General features: G+C 56.6%; 1 protein-coding gene across 1 annotated transcript; it reads right to left on the minus strand.

Moving 5' to 3' along the window:
• Nucleotides 1-796: 796 nt before the first annotated feature.
• PLEKHO2 (pleckstrin homology domain containing O2) lies at nucleotides 797-17,147 on the minus strand. Its single transcript, XM_006770834.2, has 6 exons — nucleotides 17,071-17,147; nucleotides 16,731-16,880; nucleotides 11,817-11,933; nucleotides 7,423-7,527; nucleotides 5,930-6,028; nucleotides 797-3,723 (listed from the first exon to the last, which is right to left on the minus strand). Exons 1-6 carry the CDS (start codon nucleotides 17,104-17,106, stop codon nucleotides 2,722-2,724), a joined length of 1,509 nt encoding a protein of 502 aa, XP_006770897.2. The 5' UTR covers nucleotides 17,107-17,147; the 3' UTR covers nucleotides 797-2,721.
• Between the last annotated feature and the right edge of the window lie 478 nt (nucleotides 17,148-17,625).

Below are 17,625 nucleotides of genomic sequence, written 5' to 3' on the forward strand. Positions count from 1 at the left end.
AATGGATATTTCTCTCCATCAGTGTCTCTCTCTCTCTCTCTCTCTCTCTCTTTCTTCCTTGCTCTAAAATCATAAAAAGCATATCCTCTGGTGAGGATTAAAAAAAAATAAGAGGAGGGACTGTGTCCTTCAAAAATGTCCATGTCATGAAAGATAAAAGCTGTGGAAATATTTCAGATTAAAGGAGACTAAAGAGACATGTATGCATTAGCAATATCCAACCCTACCCTAGAGGAAAAGTATGATAAAGGACATTATTGGGTCATATGACAAAATTGTAATATGAATAGTAACTATCATACTGGCGTTGAGTTTTCCGAAATTGATAACTATACTATGGTTACATAAGAGAATACACTTATTTTTAGGAAATACACACTGAAGTATTCAGCGGTAAGGGACCATGATAATTCTCCAATGATTCAGAAAAAAATTGTGTGTACATGTTAAAAAGTGAAAGGCTCAAAAAATAAACCAATGAGTCCATCAGGGTATGAGTGTAATGGTGTTCTATGTGCTATTCTTACTCTTGCAACCTTTCTGTTTGCAATTTCCAAATAAAGCTTTTAAACATTGAAAAGCATTGTTCCTGACATCCCCAGCCTGTATAAATGTGTGGTGACATAGCAAAGGGGGAGCACGGTGTAGGGCGACGCCCCCGCCCGGCCTATGGGAAGGATGCCCTAGCACGGGGTTTGGAGGACCGGCGAGGCCACCGACCAACCTCCTACCCCTGCTCCTTGAGGTCAGCCCTGGAGCTGGTCCCACACCAACAAACAGGCTTGCGGCAGAAAAGTTCCATAAAAAGGGATTTATTGCCGAACTTCAAGAAAGGCGCTTCATAAGCAGAAGACATGGAATGCCACCCTCCTTCCGGAGGCAGGCAAGGCAGCCCCTGCCAATTTCCCATCCTCCTCCCTGGAAGCAGCCTCCCCGCTTGGGGCCCAGGCTGCCCAGGTCTAGGGACCCTACAGGAGCCAATGGCATTAGGCCACTAAGGTTGCCCCAGAGCTCCTCCTGGTCACTTATCAGAGGAGAAATGGAGGCTCCTGCCCCTGAAACAGGTGATGGGCTAAAGCCCGGCAGCCCTCACAGGAGGGCCGTTCCCCAAAGCAAGACCACAGGGGCCACATGGTTGTGGGTACTTGATGGTGTTCTTGCTCCCACACTGGAGAGAGACGGACAGGCAGAATGTGGCCGGGAAGCCTAGTTTTTCCAAAGAGTGTGGTTTGGGGAGACCCACGGGGGCTCATGAGCCATGGCATTGCTGCTCACACCCATGCCTGCCCAGTACAGGCTACAGAGTGGACCTCTATTGGCCCCTGCTGACCCCTGGCTACTACCCTCAAAAACAGGTAGAAGTACAGTAAAGAAGGCATCGGCCTGCACTGGCAGGCCTCATGGGCACTACTGGTGGCGGAGGCAGGTGGTGGGCAGAAAGGCCAGAGCACACGGCTGTGGCCCTCCCTCTCCTCTCTTTCAGTAAACAAAAGTGCACAGGCAGAACCCCCTGAGCAAGCCTGTCAGGAGCTGCTCCCGCTCCCACAAGCCCCAGGGAAAGTGGCTGCAGCCCTCAGGGGCTCTGCACCTACAGGCTCTGCCCTCAGTCCAGCTGCCACAGCAGGATGGAGAGCAGATGTGCTCCTGGAGTCAGGGAGGGGCTCGGGAGAGGCCCAGGGTGCTGGCCCAGGCCAGGAGAAAATGCTCCTTCCACTAGAAGCTCAGGAAGCGCAGCCCATCCGGGGCCTGAGCCAGAGGGGTGAGCGGCGGTGGGGAGAGGATGTGGTTTCAGATCCCAACATACCCCTCAGCGTAAGAATAAATGACTAGGATAGTGGACCTGTTTGGTTGTGGAGGAACCACAGAGACCCAGATAGAAATCCCATCTGGGGAGGCACAGAAGTTGGGGCAGTTTCTCTCCTGAAGGCGGATTTAGAATGAATCGCATACAGGATTTTCTGACGATGACGTCGGGCCGTTCTGAAGTTCACCTGTAGAGGAATGCGTGGGGCTGGACACAAGCTGGTCCAGAGGCAGGGACTAGACTAGGAGACCTTTCAGGTTCCTCCTCCACCCAGGAGTCCTCCTGCCACACTCACCAGGGGAGGCCCGCAGAACAGGAAGGCCCAGAGAGGGGCCACATGGCAAATGGCTTTCTCACACCTGCCTCTGACCTGCCTTCAGGGGCTTTCAGCTGAGGGATGAACCTACAGCCTGGACCCAAGGCCTCAGCAGCTACTGGGAATAGGCGGGCAGAAGGGTTGGTTACGACCTGAAGCTGCCTTTGCTAGGAGGCTGTCTGCCTGGGAGTATCTGGACATAGAGGCTGTGGGGGGCTCAGCTGTGCTCTATTCAGAAGTCAGGAATGTAAACTACGGGGGGTGAGAAGCAGAGATGATGCCACCCCCAGAGCCCCGAGTGCTGTGCCAAAGCCCTGGGGCAGATTGGAACAACCATGCCAGCACAGAGGTCCTGAGTGTGTGCTCCCAGCCCGAGCCAGGGCCCGGAGGCCAGGCCAGTTAGCCAGGCAGTGGTCCTGGGTGACACCTGCACCGCTGGCCAAGGCCAGGCAGGAAGGATGCCCGGAGCCTCTGCAGGTCCTGGCCAAACACTGACATGTCCGATGGCCCTTCAACAGCCTGGGCAGAAGCACATTTCTTGGCAGGGCTGGGCTCGATGAACCAGGGCAGGCAGGAGGGACCCTGCCCCGGCCGGCAGGCCCTAGGGTGCACTTCTCCTGTAGAGGGTCACCAGCTCCTTCCGCTTTTCCCGCAGCCCCGGTGCTTCCTGGCTCAGGTCTCCGAGATCTCGGATTTCCTGCAGGGCCTGGGTGGCATGCCTCAGCTGCTCCACGGCCTCGCTGAGCAGTGTCTCGGCGCTCACCGGGGCCGGCTCGCTGGCCAGCATCTTGTTCAACAGTTTCTCCGTCTGTTCTGAGGCCACCTGCACCTCCAGCTGGGCCCGGTACAGCCGCTGCTGTGGACGCCGGGGGCCTTCCCCAAGCAGGTCCCCCATGGAGGAGCGGCGGGGTTGGCTCTGAGGCGGCAGTTCCCAGGGGAACGCTGTAGAAGCGGTTTTGTTCTCCGGGGGAATTCCCGGAGTGCCAGCAGCCTGGGATGGCTCCACAGGCTCAGGACTGTCGTCCATGCCATTCACTGAGACCTGCGCTGAGCCTGGGGCAGAGGTCTCAGAGGCCCCGGGACTCCGGGCTGGCCCGGAAGCCTCCACCCCAATCATGGAGGCTCTCAGTTTCTCCGATAGGATCTTGGGTGGGGGCGTAGGGGGCTTCCCACCCTCCTTGATCGAAGACTCGGAAGTCTCAGAACAGGGCACGTGGGGTGGTTCCGAGCTCTCAGGCACAGGGGGCTCCTCGGGGCTGGAGTTGTCCCAGCTCACCTTCAGTTTTTCAGGCAGGACCCTGGGGAGCTGCTCAGAGGAGCTGTCCTCCCCCACTGCAGTCTCTGCGTCTTCCTGGCTCTCAGGCTGCGCCTCAGAGCTTGCTGAGACAGGGGTTGGGGCTCTCTCCCCTACAGGGGTCTCCCCTCTGTCACCAAGGGCGGTCACCTCGGGAGCTGGGGAAGGCTTGGCAGGAGGCAGGAGGGGCCGGAGGGCCTCCCGGGGCGGGGCTGCGTTGTCGTCATCGCCGGGGGTAAGCACTGGCGGCCTGCTGTCCAGAGCATCGAGGTCCAGGCGAGAAAGCCCATCAGAAGCTGCGCTGGCTACCTGGTGGGGGCAGCATATGGACATCATCATGGACGACTAGCCTTTGGGTCTGATGTGCCTGCCCACAAGGGTCCTAAAGCCCTCCCCTCCAGGCTGCCCAGGTCCCCAGGCCCCTTTCCACGCCCTCTGATGAATCCTCTGCTCTCTCACTTGGAGAATTCCCTGTGTCAGAATCACAGGCCAGAGGTCAGAGCCAGGCTGTCCTCTCGGTGCCCCGGCCGGCTTCTTCCAGCCAAGGAAAGTGGCCGCTCTTTTTAGTAGCGGTTGTCCTGGCCTGGGCAGCCGGGCACATGGTTCCAGCTTTGTTTCTGACCCTTCCTGGCTGTATGGCCTTGAGAGGGTTCCCTCTCTGCACCCACCCACCCCGTAGGTGTCAGGACCAGTACTCAATATAAGTCTCCAGCATGGTGTGCGCTCACTCACTTCTGCTTCCCCTCCCTGGAGACCTCTGTCCAGGCTGCCAGCCCTACACCCAGCCCTCTGGCCCAGATCTCTCCAGCCCTCGCCTGCCCAGCTGCTCAGCAGCTTGTGCCCACTCTCCTCACATGGTCCGATGTGGCCCCAGGCACAGGCAGCCCTGGACTACAGCTGACTGCCAGAGGGGAACAGCTGCACCAAGCAGACAGCTGCCACCAACTTGGCCCAGGGCTCCGTAGGGACACCCAGCAGCCACACCTGGTCCTGGGGACCTTCCCAGGGAGCCCCAGGGCCTGAGAGCAGGGCTGGGCAGCAGGCCCCTCCCTGGTCCCTCAGATGGTGGGGTCCTGGCGGGGACCCTCACTCCCCTTTACACGCACACAGGTGAACTGGCGACACACACATTCAGTCACTGGGATGAGACTCCCTCCCTGAACCAGCTGGCCCTCCCCGCACCTCCTAGATCTCCCCCCTCAGGTACGCCTTGCCCCTCTGGTTACTTCAGTCCTTCCCTCTGCAGCTTTCCCCTCGGCTGACAGACATGAACAGGCTGCCTCACCTCAAAGCAAACTCTCTGACGACCTTGGCCCCTTCCCTTTCCCTTCTGTCTTCCTCTGGTCTCCCACTCCAGCACCCTTAGCTCTGCACCCCAGGATGGTCCCAAACTGACCCCCCTGAGAGAATATGCTGTAAGCATTACCACCTACCTGTCTCTCACCCGCCCTTGTGCCTTGTGGCTGCCAACCTGGCTGATGACCTAGGGCCCTATGCCCTTCTCCCCCTGGATGTGCCACTCGCCTCCTGGCCTCCTCTTCCTTGGCTCTTTACTGCCCCTCAGTCCCCAAATGTGGCATGTGCTGAGGTTCTTTCCTGACCTCCATGGTCTCTACCACCCCACCATGCACCCCAACGATCTGAAAGGGGCTCCTCGGTCACCCCTCCCCTTGCCCATATCTTCTCCCAAATTCCCTGTGCCCAGGGCCTCTAAACTGCCCAGCCTCCAGGCGTGGAGGCTCCTCTGACAACCCTCCTTCTCTGTCTAGTGCACCTTCCCCAGCCTGCCGTCACTCACAAGCCGGGCGGACTCTTGCTTCCCAGTCTCTCTCCCACTGGCCCCTCCCTTTTCAACCCCTCTGGGAGCCTGGAGCCCCCACTGCTCCTCTTCCTCCTGGTCCCCTACCTTTCCTTCCCTCCATCCAAACCCCTGCTACCCTGGGCCTCAAACTGACCTCTGGAACACACCCTCCCACCATCCTGTCCTCAGTTCCGGCATTCAAGGTCTTCCCAATTTCCTCCCCCGACCCCACCTTCTCTGAAACATCTCCCCAAGGGACTTGGCACACTTTGCACTCTCCTGCCTCCTGCCTCAGCTCACACCATTCCCTCCACCAGCACCTCCCTCGCACCACATCTGCCAATTGAAATCCTCTCCACCCTTCCAGGGCTGCTCAATGCCAGGGGGTCCTCTGTGCAAAAACTAGACACAGCGCTGCTTGCATGTCTTTCTCCAGCTGGGAGCTGACTCTGAGAGGCACAGACCACTTGGGGTCTGTCTCCCTCAGGCACCAACTGGCTGAGGCTGGTGTGTGGACTCACAGTGCAGTAGGCACACCTACACGCTGAGCACGGCTAACACATGTGCCTGCACTCAGACCCCGCACACGGCTCAGGAGGCCCCAGCGCCAGGCGTCCTCAGGAAAAAGGGGGCCCGAGCCTGGCTGCCATCCTAAGGAGCTGGTCCCGGGCTCAGCTGACCTCCCATCTGCCCAAGCTGCGGGCAAAGTCTTACCTCCTTCAGGTGGATTCTCGTAGGTGGCCGGCGCTGCTGGCCCCCACGCACTCGGTTCCGGGTCACATGCTCCAGCGCACAGCTCTTGTCCACCTTTATCTGGGAAGGAGAAGGAACCAGGTCAGTCCCCACCAAGCCTTGGGGAGAGAAGGAAATGCCCAGGTGTTAACTCAAAGCCAGAGTCTGTACCCCCATCCTCACTCACAGGGTCAGAGCCCCATCGCTGCCTCTCTTTGAAGCATCCCCCCATGTCCGACCTCTGCTCTCCGCTTCTGCACTGCCTCTGTCATCGCGCTGCAGGCCGAGGCTCTCCCCCTCTCTGTAGCCGCCCTCTCTGGGCTCAGTCTTCCAGCCCCAATATGGGCTCTCAGCCCTTGCCCCTCGGTCCACTGCAGAAATGTAAGTGGCCCCGAGGCTGCCTTTGGGCTTAGCTGGGGACGGCGAGGAGTTAGCCCATGATGCCCTGGTGTCTGCTTCCAGAACAGGCTTCCCTGGCCCCAGCTGCTCCCCCAGGACCCTTGGGCCCGAGCGTCCAGAGGCAGCATCTCCTCTCTGAGGTAAGGAAAAGGGTGAGGACTAGCCCAGGAAGACACAGAGTGATTTCCACACAGGAAATCTAGACTCTGAGCCCGGAGCAGCCTGTCCCTTTGCGGGGGGTGGGGGGGCTAAAACTGTCCAGCCCCCAGGTGAGGCTCAGGGCTCAGGCTACCTGGGGTCCAACTGTTCCTGTTCCTCAGAGGAGGAGCTGACCCCACTCCACCCAGACTGTGGGCTGAGGCCCAGCCCATGCTCCCATCGCCCGCCCCACAAAAGGGGAATATTTTCCCAGCTGGTGAAGCACCGAGCATGCCAGTCACACTGCGACATGAACTAGGAGCCTTGGGAAAATTTGCCCCCCTCGGGTCTCAGACCTCTGCAATCCCGGGGCCACCCCAAGCAGCCTCCAGGACCATTTTAGCCCAAATAGCTACAAACCCACGCTGTCAAAGATGACCCTCCCTAGGAGATCTGGTCTCGGGGGACACCTTGCCTGTCCCAAGCCTGGCTGTGGCCACTGTGGCCACCGTCACCACTACAGCACAGGGGTGGGTGGCCACTGCAGGCAGATAGGGAGGCCCAGGGCTAGAGCCAGCCTGGCTTCCACTTCATGGCCAAACTGAAAAGTGAGCTTTCTGGCTTTCAGCTCACCCCCCAAACCTCTCTGGCTGGGCCCACCTGCTGTTGGTCTACAAGCCTTTAAATTCTACCCCACCACTTACCCATTTTAACAAGTAACTTAATTTCCTTACACCTCAGTTTCCTCATCTGTAAAGTGGGAATGCCACCACCTACTTTGAGGAGTGTTGTGAGGATTACATGAGGTAACAATAGCATGGCCCAGTTTGTAGCAGCGACATAATCAAGGGGTCGTCTGAGGTGAGGCTGGGCAGGGTCCCTGAGCTCACAGGGGGGAAGGGGACACAGAGCTGTCTGTCCACAGGACTTCATCGCACCTCATCGAAAGCCTTGTTCTTGCCTCGGCTGATCCCTTCATTGAGGGCTTTGATCCAGGATTCCTTCTCCTCCCCACTGGGTGCTTGGAACTTGATGTTGCTGACCTGCAGGGGGCATGGGTGGGGTAGAGGGCAGATGTTAAACCTGGCTCACATTGGGGTCTGAAGGAAGCTCCCACCCCAAATCCAAGGTGGGCCATGCACAGCTGGCTGGGAGCAAACCACAACGACCCCCCACTGGGGCTTCAGGGGAACGGGGTGGACAGGTCCAGCTGAGCAAGGGCTCTCCCCTGGTGCAGCTGTCAGACTTAGATTGGAGTCAGCCTTGCCCTGGGGAGGGAGCTCAGGTCTGGCCCCTGCCAGCTGCCTGACCTCTGGGCTTGTTTTCTCTGAAGCAGGAGTAGTCCCAGTCTCCTGGGACTGAGGTGACAGAGGTGACAAGCATGAGGGTGTCCATGGAGAAGGCCACTGGAACCAGAATCACCTTCAGCTCCCCAGTGGGCCCCACAGCAGTCCTGGCCACAGATAACAAAGTCCCAGGGCCTCCTTTCTGGCCTTGAATCATAGATGGTAAGAAAGGGCATTGGGGTCCTTCCCAACCTCCTCATTCTACAGATGGGGAAACAGAGGCTCACCAGATGGGAGGGGATTTGACCACGGTGGCCTAAAGTAATCCCATGACTCCTGACTCCAGACCCTATGCCACCCACCCCACAGGTCCCTCTCCATCTCGGGCAGGAGCTCCAAGCTCCTATATTAGAATCAGAGGGCAGCTCAGAGAGCCCCCTGCCCCCCGCCTGCCAGGCCCCAAGGCCAGACAGAAAATGATGGAAGGAGCGAGGCCATGCAAACTGAGGGGCTGCTTTGCATGGTGGACACAGCAGTGGGGTCTGAACTAGACAAACCACCACTTACAGCTGGCTGACCTTGAGCCTCAGCTTCCTCGTCTGTAAAAGGAGACCACCACCCTGACCTGCCTATGGCGCTGTGAGGGTCGCTGACATGTAGTGTTAAATCTGGAGTTGGGCATAGAGTGCTCAGTAGTAGAAATTATCACCATGGCCTTCCTTCTGGACAAAATATCCCCAGTTTTCTCACCTGGAAAAAATGCTGAGGGAATCCAACCTGACTCAAGCCAGGGCCCGGCACATAGTAGGTACTCAGTAAATAGTTACTGAATGAATGAGCCAATAAACGAATGAATGAGCCAATAAACAAATAGCCCAAGGTTCCTTCCCTTACCCCATTTTTGGGCCATTGCCCACTCTCTGACCTCAAGATGCCCTACTTCTTTGTTGGGCGGGTCGCCAGCCTGCCCATCCCCCCTGCCCTGGTGTTAGCGCCTTCCTTCCCACCACTCTCCCAGTTATGTAACACCAAAGTCCCCCCGGCCCCTCAGCATCCTCATTATATAACTTCCTCCTGGCTGCCTCCCGCTTCTCTTCATACCAGGCCCCGGGTCCCACCCGCCCCCCCATGCCAGGCACAGCCAAATGCTCATTTGCATGACCAGGGTAAATTCGATCCTGGCAGCAGATCTGCAGTTAAGTCAGAAACCCTAGGGCACCTTGGCAACTGCCTCTTAGCCCAGCCATCAGGGCTGCTGGGAGCTCAGGGAGGAGCAGCATTGCATCCAGGCTCTGCGAGGGCCCACCCAGCCCTGGGATGGGGCTGTGAAAAGGTGGACCAGGGCCAGTGCCTCTGAGCCAGCTGCTGTTCCTGCTCGCAGGCCCTGATTGGTGGGCCCCTGCCTGGTGCAGAACTTAACATCCCAGAGAGCTTGGGAGGCATGTAAGTACTTGAATACAGCAGTAAATGCAGCAAGAGTGGGGCGAAAAAGACCACTGGCCTGGGAGTCGAGATCAGAGTTCTGGTCTCACCAACCTGCAATGGCACCCTGCATAAGTCTTTTCATTTGGGGCCTCAATGGGACAAGTGCAGAACCACTGAACCCAACCCAAACTTGGCCTTCCTGTTGGCCAGCCCCCTGAGGCAGGCTGCAGGGAGGAGGGTGTAGGCCAAAGGGCCACCCCAGGAGAAGGAATACAAGGTGAAACGGGACCCAGCCCCACCCTCAGGAACCCTGTGATTCTGCTGAATGAGCCAGGCATCCCACAGGGTGATCAGAACAGGGATAAGCAGAATACCAAGGAGCTGCTCCTCCTGCCCCACCCCCACCCCCATGTCCTGAGGAGCCACAGGCTACACAGGTTTCCACCCAAGTTCTCCAGCCAAGAAGCCCCAGGAGAAAGGACTTTAGGAGCTAACAAGTCTGGCCACAGCATAGACCCACACTGGCCTGGGAAGGCGGGGGGGACAAAATGGCAGAGGGGCAGAAAGTGGGAGGGGAGGGGAGGCAGGAAAAGGAAAGGGCCAAGCTGGCTGGGACCAGCAGGCAGCAAGGCCCGGCAGGGCCACCCCGCTTCCTGGCAGCGTCTGCCTGTGACCTCATGGCAGGGGCGTGGGGATGGGGAGACGGGGGAGAGGGGCATGCAAGACACTGGAGTCTTTGTTTATTTGATTAGAAGGAAAAACAGGCGGCCTCAGGACCAGACAGCCGGGGTCATGTGACCTCCCAGCCAGAGGGCAGCGTCACTGAGGATGGGGAACACCCAGGGCGATAGGAAAGGAGGGTGAGAGGATGCGGGGGATGTGGTACTCTGGGTGGTCCCCCGTGTGCCCCCTGGAGAGCTCCCACTGTCTGTGTGAGCTCCTGGGGTGGCGAGGGTCAGGGGGCCCTTGAGTTGGAAGCAGGGCGTACTGTCCTCCCACTGCTCTGCAGCCCCCACCCATTGCTCCACAGCACACTCCCTACTGATCACCCTGTTCCCAGGGTCACCCTGAGCCAACCTGAACTCTGAAGAATTGGGGAATGGAAGGGAGGTGTTGGCCGAAGCAGGTGAGAAGGTAGATACACAAACAGGCTTCTCCGAAGGTGATGTCCCACCCTGCACTGGGCCTGGCCCACCTATCCCACCGCCAGCTGATCCTCAGAACAGGAGAAAGGAGGGGCCCAGGATTGGCAGAGGACAGAAGCCAGGTCCCCTCCACTCCACGTCCACATACGCTCACTAAGAGACACCCAAAGACCCGAACAGACCGTGGCCAGGTGAACACAAAGAGGTGCACCCACGTGCACTGTACACACAGGTGCAGACCTTAACACATAATGAACTCCATGTCTCTCAAAACACACATGCACAAATACAGTGCCCACCAGAGAGAAAGCAGGCCTCCCCAGCAGGATAAGGGCTCCTGGCCCGAGAGACCAAAATACAGTTCTCCTCTTCTCACAGAGCCCTAAGTAGCAGATACCACGTGAAACCTGGGCCCAGCCCCATGAACCCTCATGACACTATAAACCTGCCCCCCGCCCCCGTGGGCACACCCCCAATCCCAGAGTCAGAGCCCTGCCTACAGTTGCTTCTTTGCCCTCACCCAGGCAGAGCAGGGCCAAGGATTAGTGAGTAGAACAGCATGGCCTCCAAGGCCCAGAGCCACCGAGGACTGGGCTCCTGGCCTGAAAGCTGGGGAAGAAACAGAATGGCCTCCAGCAGGCCCAGGTCAGACCCGCTCCCCAACCCCCCGCATCGGTGACTCAGCCCCACTCTGGGAGGCTCCACATGACGTGCAGAGGTCGGGAGAGGCGTGACCCAGTGCAGAGGGGGAGATCTGGCCAGAGGTACTGTACACGCCAACCTCAATCTGACTCCCTCCTGACATGTGTGAAACTACGCCAGCGTCACTCACCCGGACTGCGTGCCAGAGACATGTGGTGCAAACAGCAACCTCATCTGTACACAGAGCATGTCCCAGGGGGAGAACCTCTTGGGCAGGAGACTCTCCAGCATTAGCCAGAGGAGCGTGCAAGGGAGGGCAGCTGGGAGGCTGCATGTCTCCACCGCCTGAGTCCAGGATAGAGGGCCCACCCAGGAAGCCTGGGATAATGGGGAGGCCGCTCCTTCCCCTCTGGCCCAGACTGTGTCACAGGGTCAGAGGTCTGGTGGGATGCAGGCCTCATCCTCAGCTTTCCTGCCTCATCCCTGGGCCTCCTGTGTCCAGGGTGTGGGAGAAAGCCAAGTGCCCCACCTCCCAAAGGCTACTTTCCAACCGCAGCCTGGGAGGAGGCCCCAGGGCCTGGAAGGGAAGAGGGGAGCAGAGCTCTCAGCAGAGCTCTACACGCATCTCCTACAACCAGGGGCTGGGAAGACTCCAAGTCGAAACGCGCAAAAGGTCCCACCTGTGGCAGCCCCAGATCTGAGCCTCAGGCACACTCCACAGAGAATGCGTGGACTGCATCCCGGGGCCCAGCCTGTCTTAGGAAGCCTCCAGGGATGATCTTCCCAAGCAGACCCAGCCTGGAGGAGGGTCAGGCCCAGCTGGCACAGCCCTACCTTGTTCCCTGGGGATCGCAGCAGGATAAATCGGTGTTTCCGCTTGAGGAGGGCACGCAGGTCCTGGCACTTCTCATAGCTGCCCAGCTCCACTGTCTCCACACACTTCTGCTCGTCCTGTGGAGAGATAGAGGGGACATGAAATGGTGAGAGCAGGACACACCCAGACTCTCAGACACCCAGGTCCCGCCTCGGACCCTGGTTCCATCCAATGAGGACATCACTTGGGCAGAGGGGGACCCCAGCCTGCCAATCAATCACCAAGATGAGATATTCAGTCCCCGGCATTCAGTCTGTGCTGGCTGGAGGGACACGCTCAAGGCTCACAATGCACGTGAGAGATGGGGCTCACCATCCGGAGATGGGGAACAGGGCTGACTTGAATGTTCCTAAGGCAGTAGGAGGAAACCTGGGAAGCTGGAGAGGCTTAGAAAGGGTGCCTGGGGGTCCACGCAGGCCCAGAGACCAGGTAGAGATGTGCGGAAAGTTAGCCTGGAAGAGGGAGCAAGCTGTCACAAAATGAAAAAAGGAAAGAAAAAGGCTTTCCAGGCAGAGCCACAGAGGGAAGCGTGAACAAGGCATGCTCGGGGCGACATCCCTGCCTTCACCACAGTGACCTGACTTGATTCTCTACTGGCATCTTCCACTGCTGACCCTGGGCTGGGGAGAGAGGCCACTCTCCATGGCCTGCACAATGGAGAGCGCAATGGCCCCTTTAAGAGCACCCCACCCCAGGCTGTCATCCTGAGGCCCCATCAATAGAAGGCCCAGTGGCCAGGACAGCGGTCAGCCTCCTCTAGGCCACTCCTGGACACCAGCGAGACTCCCTTCTTGCCAGCAAGAGCACCCACCCGGGACCTCTCTGTGCTCTGCAGTTTGGGGGGAATATCTGGGAAGCAGTGATTCAAATATCTGCAGAGGAAATGGCCTCATTTCCCTCCATGAACCTGCCTATACTGTTTCCCAGGGTTCCACATCCACAGATTCCACCAACCTCGAATCAGAAACATGTGTGGGGGAAAGTTACATTGTTGCTGACATGTAACTATGAAGTTAGGCCTACCCGTGGTTGCTTCTTGACTGAACATGTACAGACATTTCTTTATAGCCATTATACCCTAAACAACTAATTACACAGTATTTACATTGCATTGGGTATTGTAAGTAGCTAGAGATCATTTAAAGTATATGACAGGATGTGTGTAGGTTATATGCAAACACTATAAGATGGAAATCTTATATGAAGGACTTGAGCACCCATGGATTTTGGTATCCACGAGGGTCCTAGAACCAATCCCCTGCCTCATTTTATAGAGGAAGAGAATGAGGTTTGGAGGTGAACTGATTTGCCCTAGGAGCACAGACCCAAACATAAGGGGCCAGAGCCAAACTCAACCCCACACCCTCTGACTCCAGGCCAGAGCTCTTCCCAGCACAGCGCTCTCCTCCCTGCCAGGGGCAGAGGCAGGCATGGGCAGTGCCTTAGCAACAGGTTGCTCTGCACCAGGGTCCTCCAAGTGTGGTAGCTGGTCCAGCAGCAGCAGCACAACCTGAGAACTTGTTAGAAATGCAAATTCTCTGGCTCCATTCCTAATGAATCATCATCTTAGGGGAAATCTGAGTTTTAACAGCCCTCCAGCTGATTCTAATGTATACAAAAGTTTGAGAACCTCTGTTTCTCAACCTTGGTGGCCCTGGGACCTTTAAAAATCCCAGTGCCACCCGCCTGGCGTGGCTCAGTGGTTGAGCATCGACCTATGCACCAGAAGGTCATGGTTCAATTCCTGGTCAGGGCACATGCCCAGGTTGCAGTCTCGATCCCCAGTATGGGGTGTGCAGGAGGCAGCTGATCAATGATTCTCTCTCATCACTGATGTTTCTATCTCCCTCTCTGTCTCCCTTCCTCTCTGAAATCAATTTAAAAAAATTTTGTTTAAATCCCAATCTCCAGCCCTGGCCGGCGGTTTGGTTGATTGGAGCATCATCCTATACACCAAAAAAGGTCGCAGGTCCCCCAGTTGGGGCACATGCCTGGGTTGTGGGGTCGATCCCCGGTCAGGGCACGTACAAGAGGCAACCAATTGATGTTTCTCTCTCACATCAATATTTTCTCTCTCAAATCCATGGGAACATATCCTCAGGTAAGGATTAAAAAAAAAAAATCCCAATGCCCAGGCAACATCCCAGATCAACTACATCAGGATCCCTGGGGGGTGGCGCCCACACATGAAACTTTCTCAAAGCAGGTGACTGTACAGCTAACGAGGATAACCACTGATGAACCCTCCCTTCAGCCCCTGAGGGAAAGGGGAACATGTGGCCAGGCAGCTTGAAATTCCCCATCCAGATTCAATCAGGTGTCTTTCCCATTTTTGCCTATGCACATCTCTTTCCAACCCCCCTAGTCCCGTGGTCGGCAAACTGCGGCTCACAAGCCACATGCGGCTCTTTGGCCCCTTGAGTGTGGCTCTTCCTAAGCCTTAGGAGTACCCTAATTAAGTTAATAACAGTGTACCTACCTATATAGTTTAAGTTTAAAAAATTTGGCTCTCAAAAGAAATTTCAATCGTTGTACTGTTGAGATTTGGCTCTGTTGACTAATGAGTTTGCCGACCGCTGCCCTAGTCTCTAATCCCTTCCACATTTCTCCACGCAACACAGGGGTAGCACAATCCACCTGGTCCAGGCAGCTCCACTGCCCACCCCTTGGTGCTCCCTTGCTCCTTTGAGGTCCCCCATCCACAAAGCACCTGCCGGGTGTGCAGGCACCCAATTAGATGCTAGGGACATTCTGCCATGGGAAGAACAGTCCTAACTTCCTGCGGGGCCATCACTCTCTACCCTATGCTGCCCATGTCTGCTCTCCTTTCTGTTCTCCCTATAATGCCCTGCCCCACAAAGGAGCAGCTCAAGAGCAACGTATTTAGGACCAGTTGCTGGACTGAATGCCTGACTCAGAGTGAGACCCCAGGAAGTCCTCCCCTACTGGGCATCCAGAGGAAGGGGGCTGCCTAGAAAAGGACCCCCAGTTGCAGAAGGTGCAGGTCACCTGCCCCACGTGCACATGCTTCCCCAGCTGGACAACTACTGACCCAGACACAAAGGTGGTTCATCTCCACACCCAGCTCCCCACCGCTGTCTGTCCTGGGTCTCCTCCCCACCCGAATCGCTGAATCATCTGGCCCTTCTGCAGCCCAGAAAAACAGATAACCCAGCAGGCGCTGGGCGGGGGCAGCATTTTTGGAATGTCAACCTCACTGACAGCAAAGAGACAGCCAAGAGCCATTCGCATTAGCCTAGTTCCTTACATCAAGAAAGAGGAATTGAACTAATAAGCATTTCTCAATTCCCACTCCTGGGCCAAGCTCCCCACCCCTGAGAGGGTGAAGTTCCTGAAGCTTCAACTGAGGTTTTTAATAGTGATTATTTTAAAAGGGTGATTTAGGTTTTTCATGTCTAGGGGATGCAAGCTCCTTCCTGCTTCCCAGCTGTGGCCAGATGTGGAGGGGCAGCCCAGGACAAGTCTGGCAGTGCCTGACAGGCTGGCAGCTGGGGACCTGTCACTCAACTCTTAGGCAGCTGGGACTGGAGAAAGCTTGACAACACCCTTTATTTATAAAAACATCCCCCTGCTGCCACCACAGCGCATCCTCATTTGGTGAGAGCAGTGGTACAGACCATCTGGGGGGCTGTCTGAACGACCCATCCAGCTGCTTCTCTGACACCCCAGCTCCATGAGCCTAGGCCTCGGGACGGACAGGCAAAGTGCTCCTCAAGGGTAGCTCCTTTAATCACGGAGACCCGGCGCCCAATCTTTCTTGGCCTGGGACAATTACGGATTTGCCAAGATACCCCGAGGCATGCTGAGAGGCTGAGGAGGAACAGGCAGGATGCTCTTTCTGCCGCCAGGCCGTTCTCCCGGCGTGTTCCATCTGTGGGAGGCATACAGTGACAGCCCATGCTCAGTGGTGGGCCCTCTACAGCCCCAACCCCAGGACACACACATCATAAGTAAAAGACCTTTCCTCCTCAGGTCGTCACCAAGAGGTTTTTCAACTCTTAACCCCAATTTTAGCACCCTTGTTGTCCAGGTTCCAAGCCTGCTGAAATGAGATAGGGCGCCAGCCTGCAGTGGGAAAATGTGAGGACTGTGAGAGGCACAAGGACAGCAGAAATGGCAAAGTAGCAACTGGTAGCTCGATGTTAAAGGAGAAAGACAAGATGAAAAGTACAGTCTGATTATAAGTGACTCCGAGCCACAAGGAAAGACTCAATTTAGGCTGGCGCATCCTTATGAAGAAGGCAGAGAATATTCAATATGCTTTAGAGAACGTCCACCCAAAATAGGCTGTGGAGTTTATTTGCTGGCATCAGTGAGTGGAAAGAGCACTGGATTCGGTTCTAGACCCGGCTCCTTCATTCACTGAGAGGCTGAGCAGTCATTTGGCCACCCTCGGCCCCAGGATCCATCTCTGTAGATCCATCTCTGATGACATGATGACTGCACTCATGGGACTGTGGAGAGTGTCATACGAGAGCTCTAAACACACATGAGTGATAAGTATTATTTCCATTATCATTGATAAATGGAGCAAGCTTTAGTTTTCTGGAACATTCACATATGTGGAACCTACCCCAGGGCCAGGGAGTTGCAGTGTAGGCCTGCCCCTGAGAAGACACACTCATCCTTATGCACATACACTTCCAATAGCCCCTCATCCAGGAGCCCTAGACTAGCATCTGGAGCTACCGTCCCGTGCCGCGGAGACCCCGAGAAGAGCAGGTGCTCGTCCAGGGTTGCACAGCATGGCAAACATGGAACAGATCTTCCAGGCCTGGTTCTGGGTTCCCCCTGCTGCCCTCACTTTGTCCCCTGCCCCAGCACCCCAACCTCAGGGCCAGGCAGGTGCTCACCTCATTCTCGTAGACCAGTAGCTGGGCCTGGCAGAGGAGCAGATAGCGGTCTTTCCAGAGCCCTAGGAAGCCCCCGCTGCTCTTCTTGATCCAGCCAGCCTTGTCCGCCGTCCGTGCTCGCTGGGGCTTCTCGCCCGCCTCCTTCACACCCTGGAAGACAGCACCAGACATACCATGAGGGCTGCCACATGGGGACACACAGTCCACAGGCCAAACTAGGGACATGCCCCTCTGCTGGGTACCTACTGATATCTTCCCATGGGAGCTTCCCCACAACCCCCAAGGCAAATATTCTTAGAAATAACAGTAATAAAGCAGCAACAATATTAGCAGCAGCCACCTTGTACTGAGCCACCATTTTCACGCACTGTCTCATCTAGTCCATACAGCTACCCTCCAAGGCAGTGGCACCATTATCTACATGTCACAGCAAACTCAGAGGGGTAATGTGCCAGAGTCACGCAGCTGGAAGGACAGAGCCAGAACTCACAATTCTGCCTCCCAGGTGTTCATTCAACCGGCCAACAAATGCCGTCCTAAGCACCGGCAATGTCACGGATGCTGGAGCCGGCAGAGAGGAATGAAAATAATGGATCGCTGCCCTCAGAGAGCCGGCAATTTAGGGAAGGAGGAGCTGAACAAATACACCCTAGACATAAACACAAGTGTGAAATGCTACAAAGGAAACAGTGAAGGGGTTGGCCGGTGAGAGAGGACAGTGCAGGCCTCCCCCAGGAGAGGACATGCAAGCAGAATCGGAAGGATGAGAGGAGGAAGCAGGCAGAGTGGTAATCTGCCTCCTGCCCCTGCCCTTCTAAAGACCACCCTTGGAAGTTCCTGCTTCCGCCCCAAAACAGGAGGCTCCTCTGCGCTCCTCCCCACCGAGTCCAGGACT

This window comes from Myotis davidii, unplaced genomic scaffold, assembly GCF_000327345.1.
Source record: "Myotis davidii unplaced genomic scaffold, ASM32734v1 scaffold461, whole genome shotgun sequence".
NCBI classification, from domain to species: Eukaryota; Metazoa; Chordata; class Mammalia; order Chiroptera; family Vespertilionidae; genus Myotis; species Myotis davidii.

Coding starts and splice junctions, on each gene's coding strand:
- PLEKHO2 (XM_006770834.2), bottom strand. CDS start 17,106: ATGAGACAGTGCGTGAAAATGGTGGCTCAGTACAAG. Junction 11,934..16,730: donor TACTGGTCTACGAGAATGAG/GTGAGCACCTGC, acceptor ATCTCTCCACAG/GACGAGCAGAAGTGTGTGGA. Junction 7,528..11,816: donor TGCGATCCCCAGGGAACAAG/GTAGGGCTGTGC, acceptor TGCCCCCTGCAG/GTCAGCAACATCAAGTTCCA.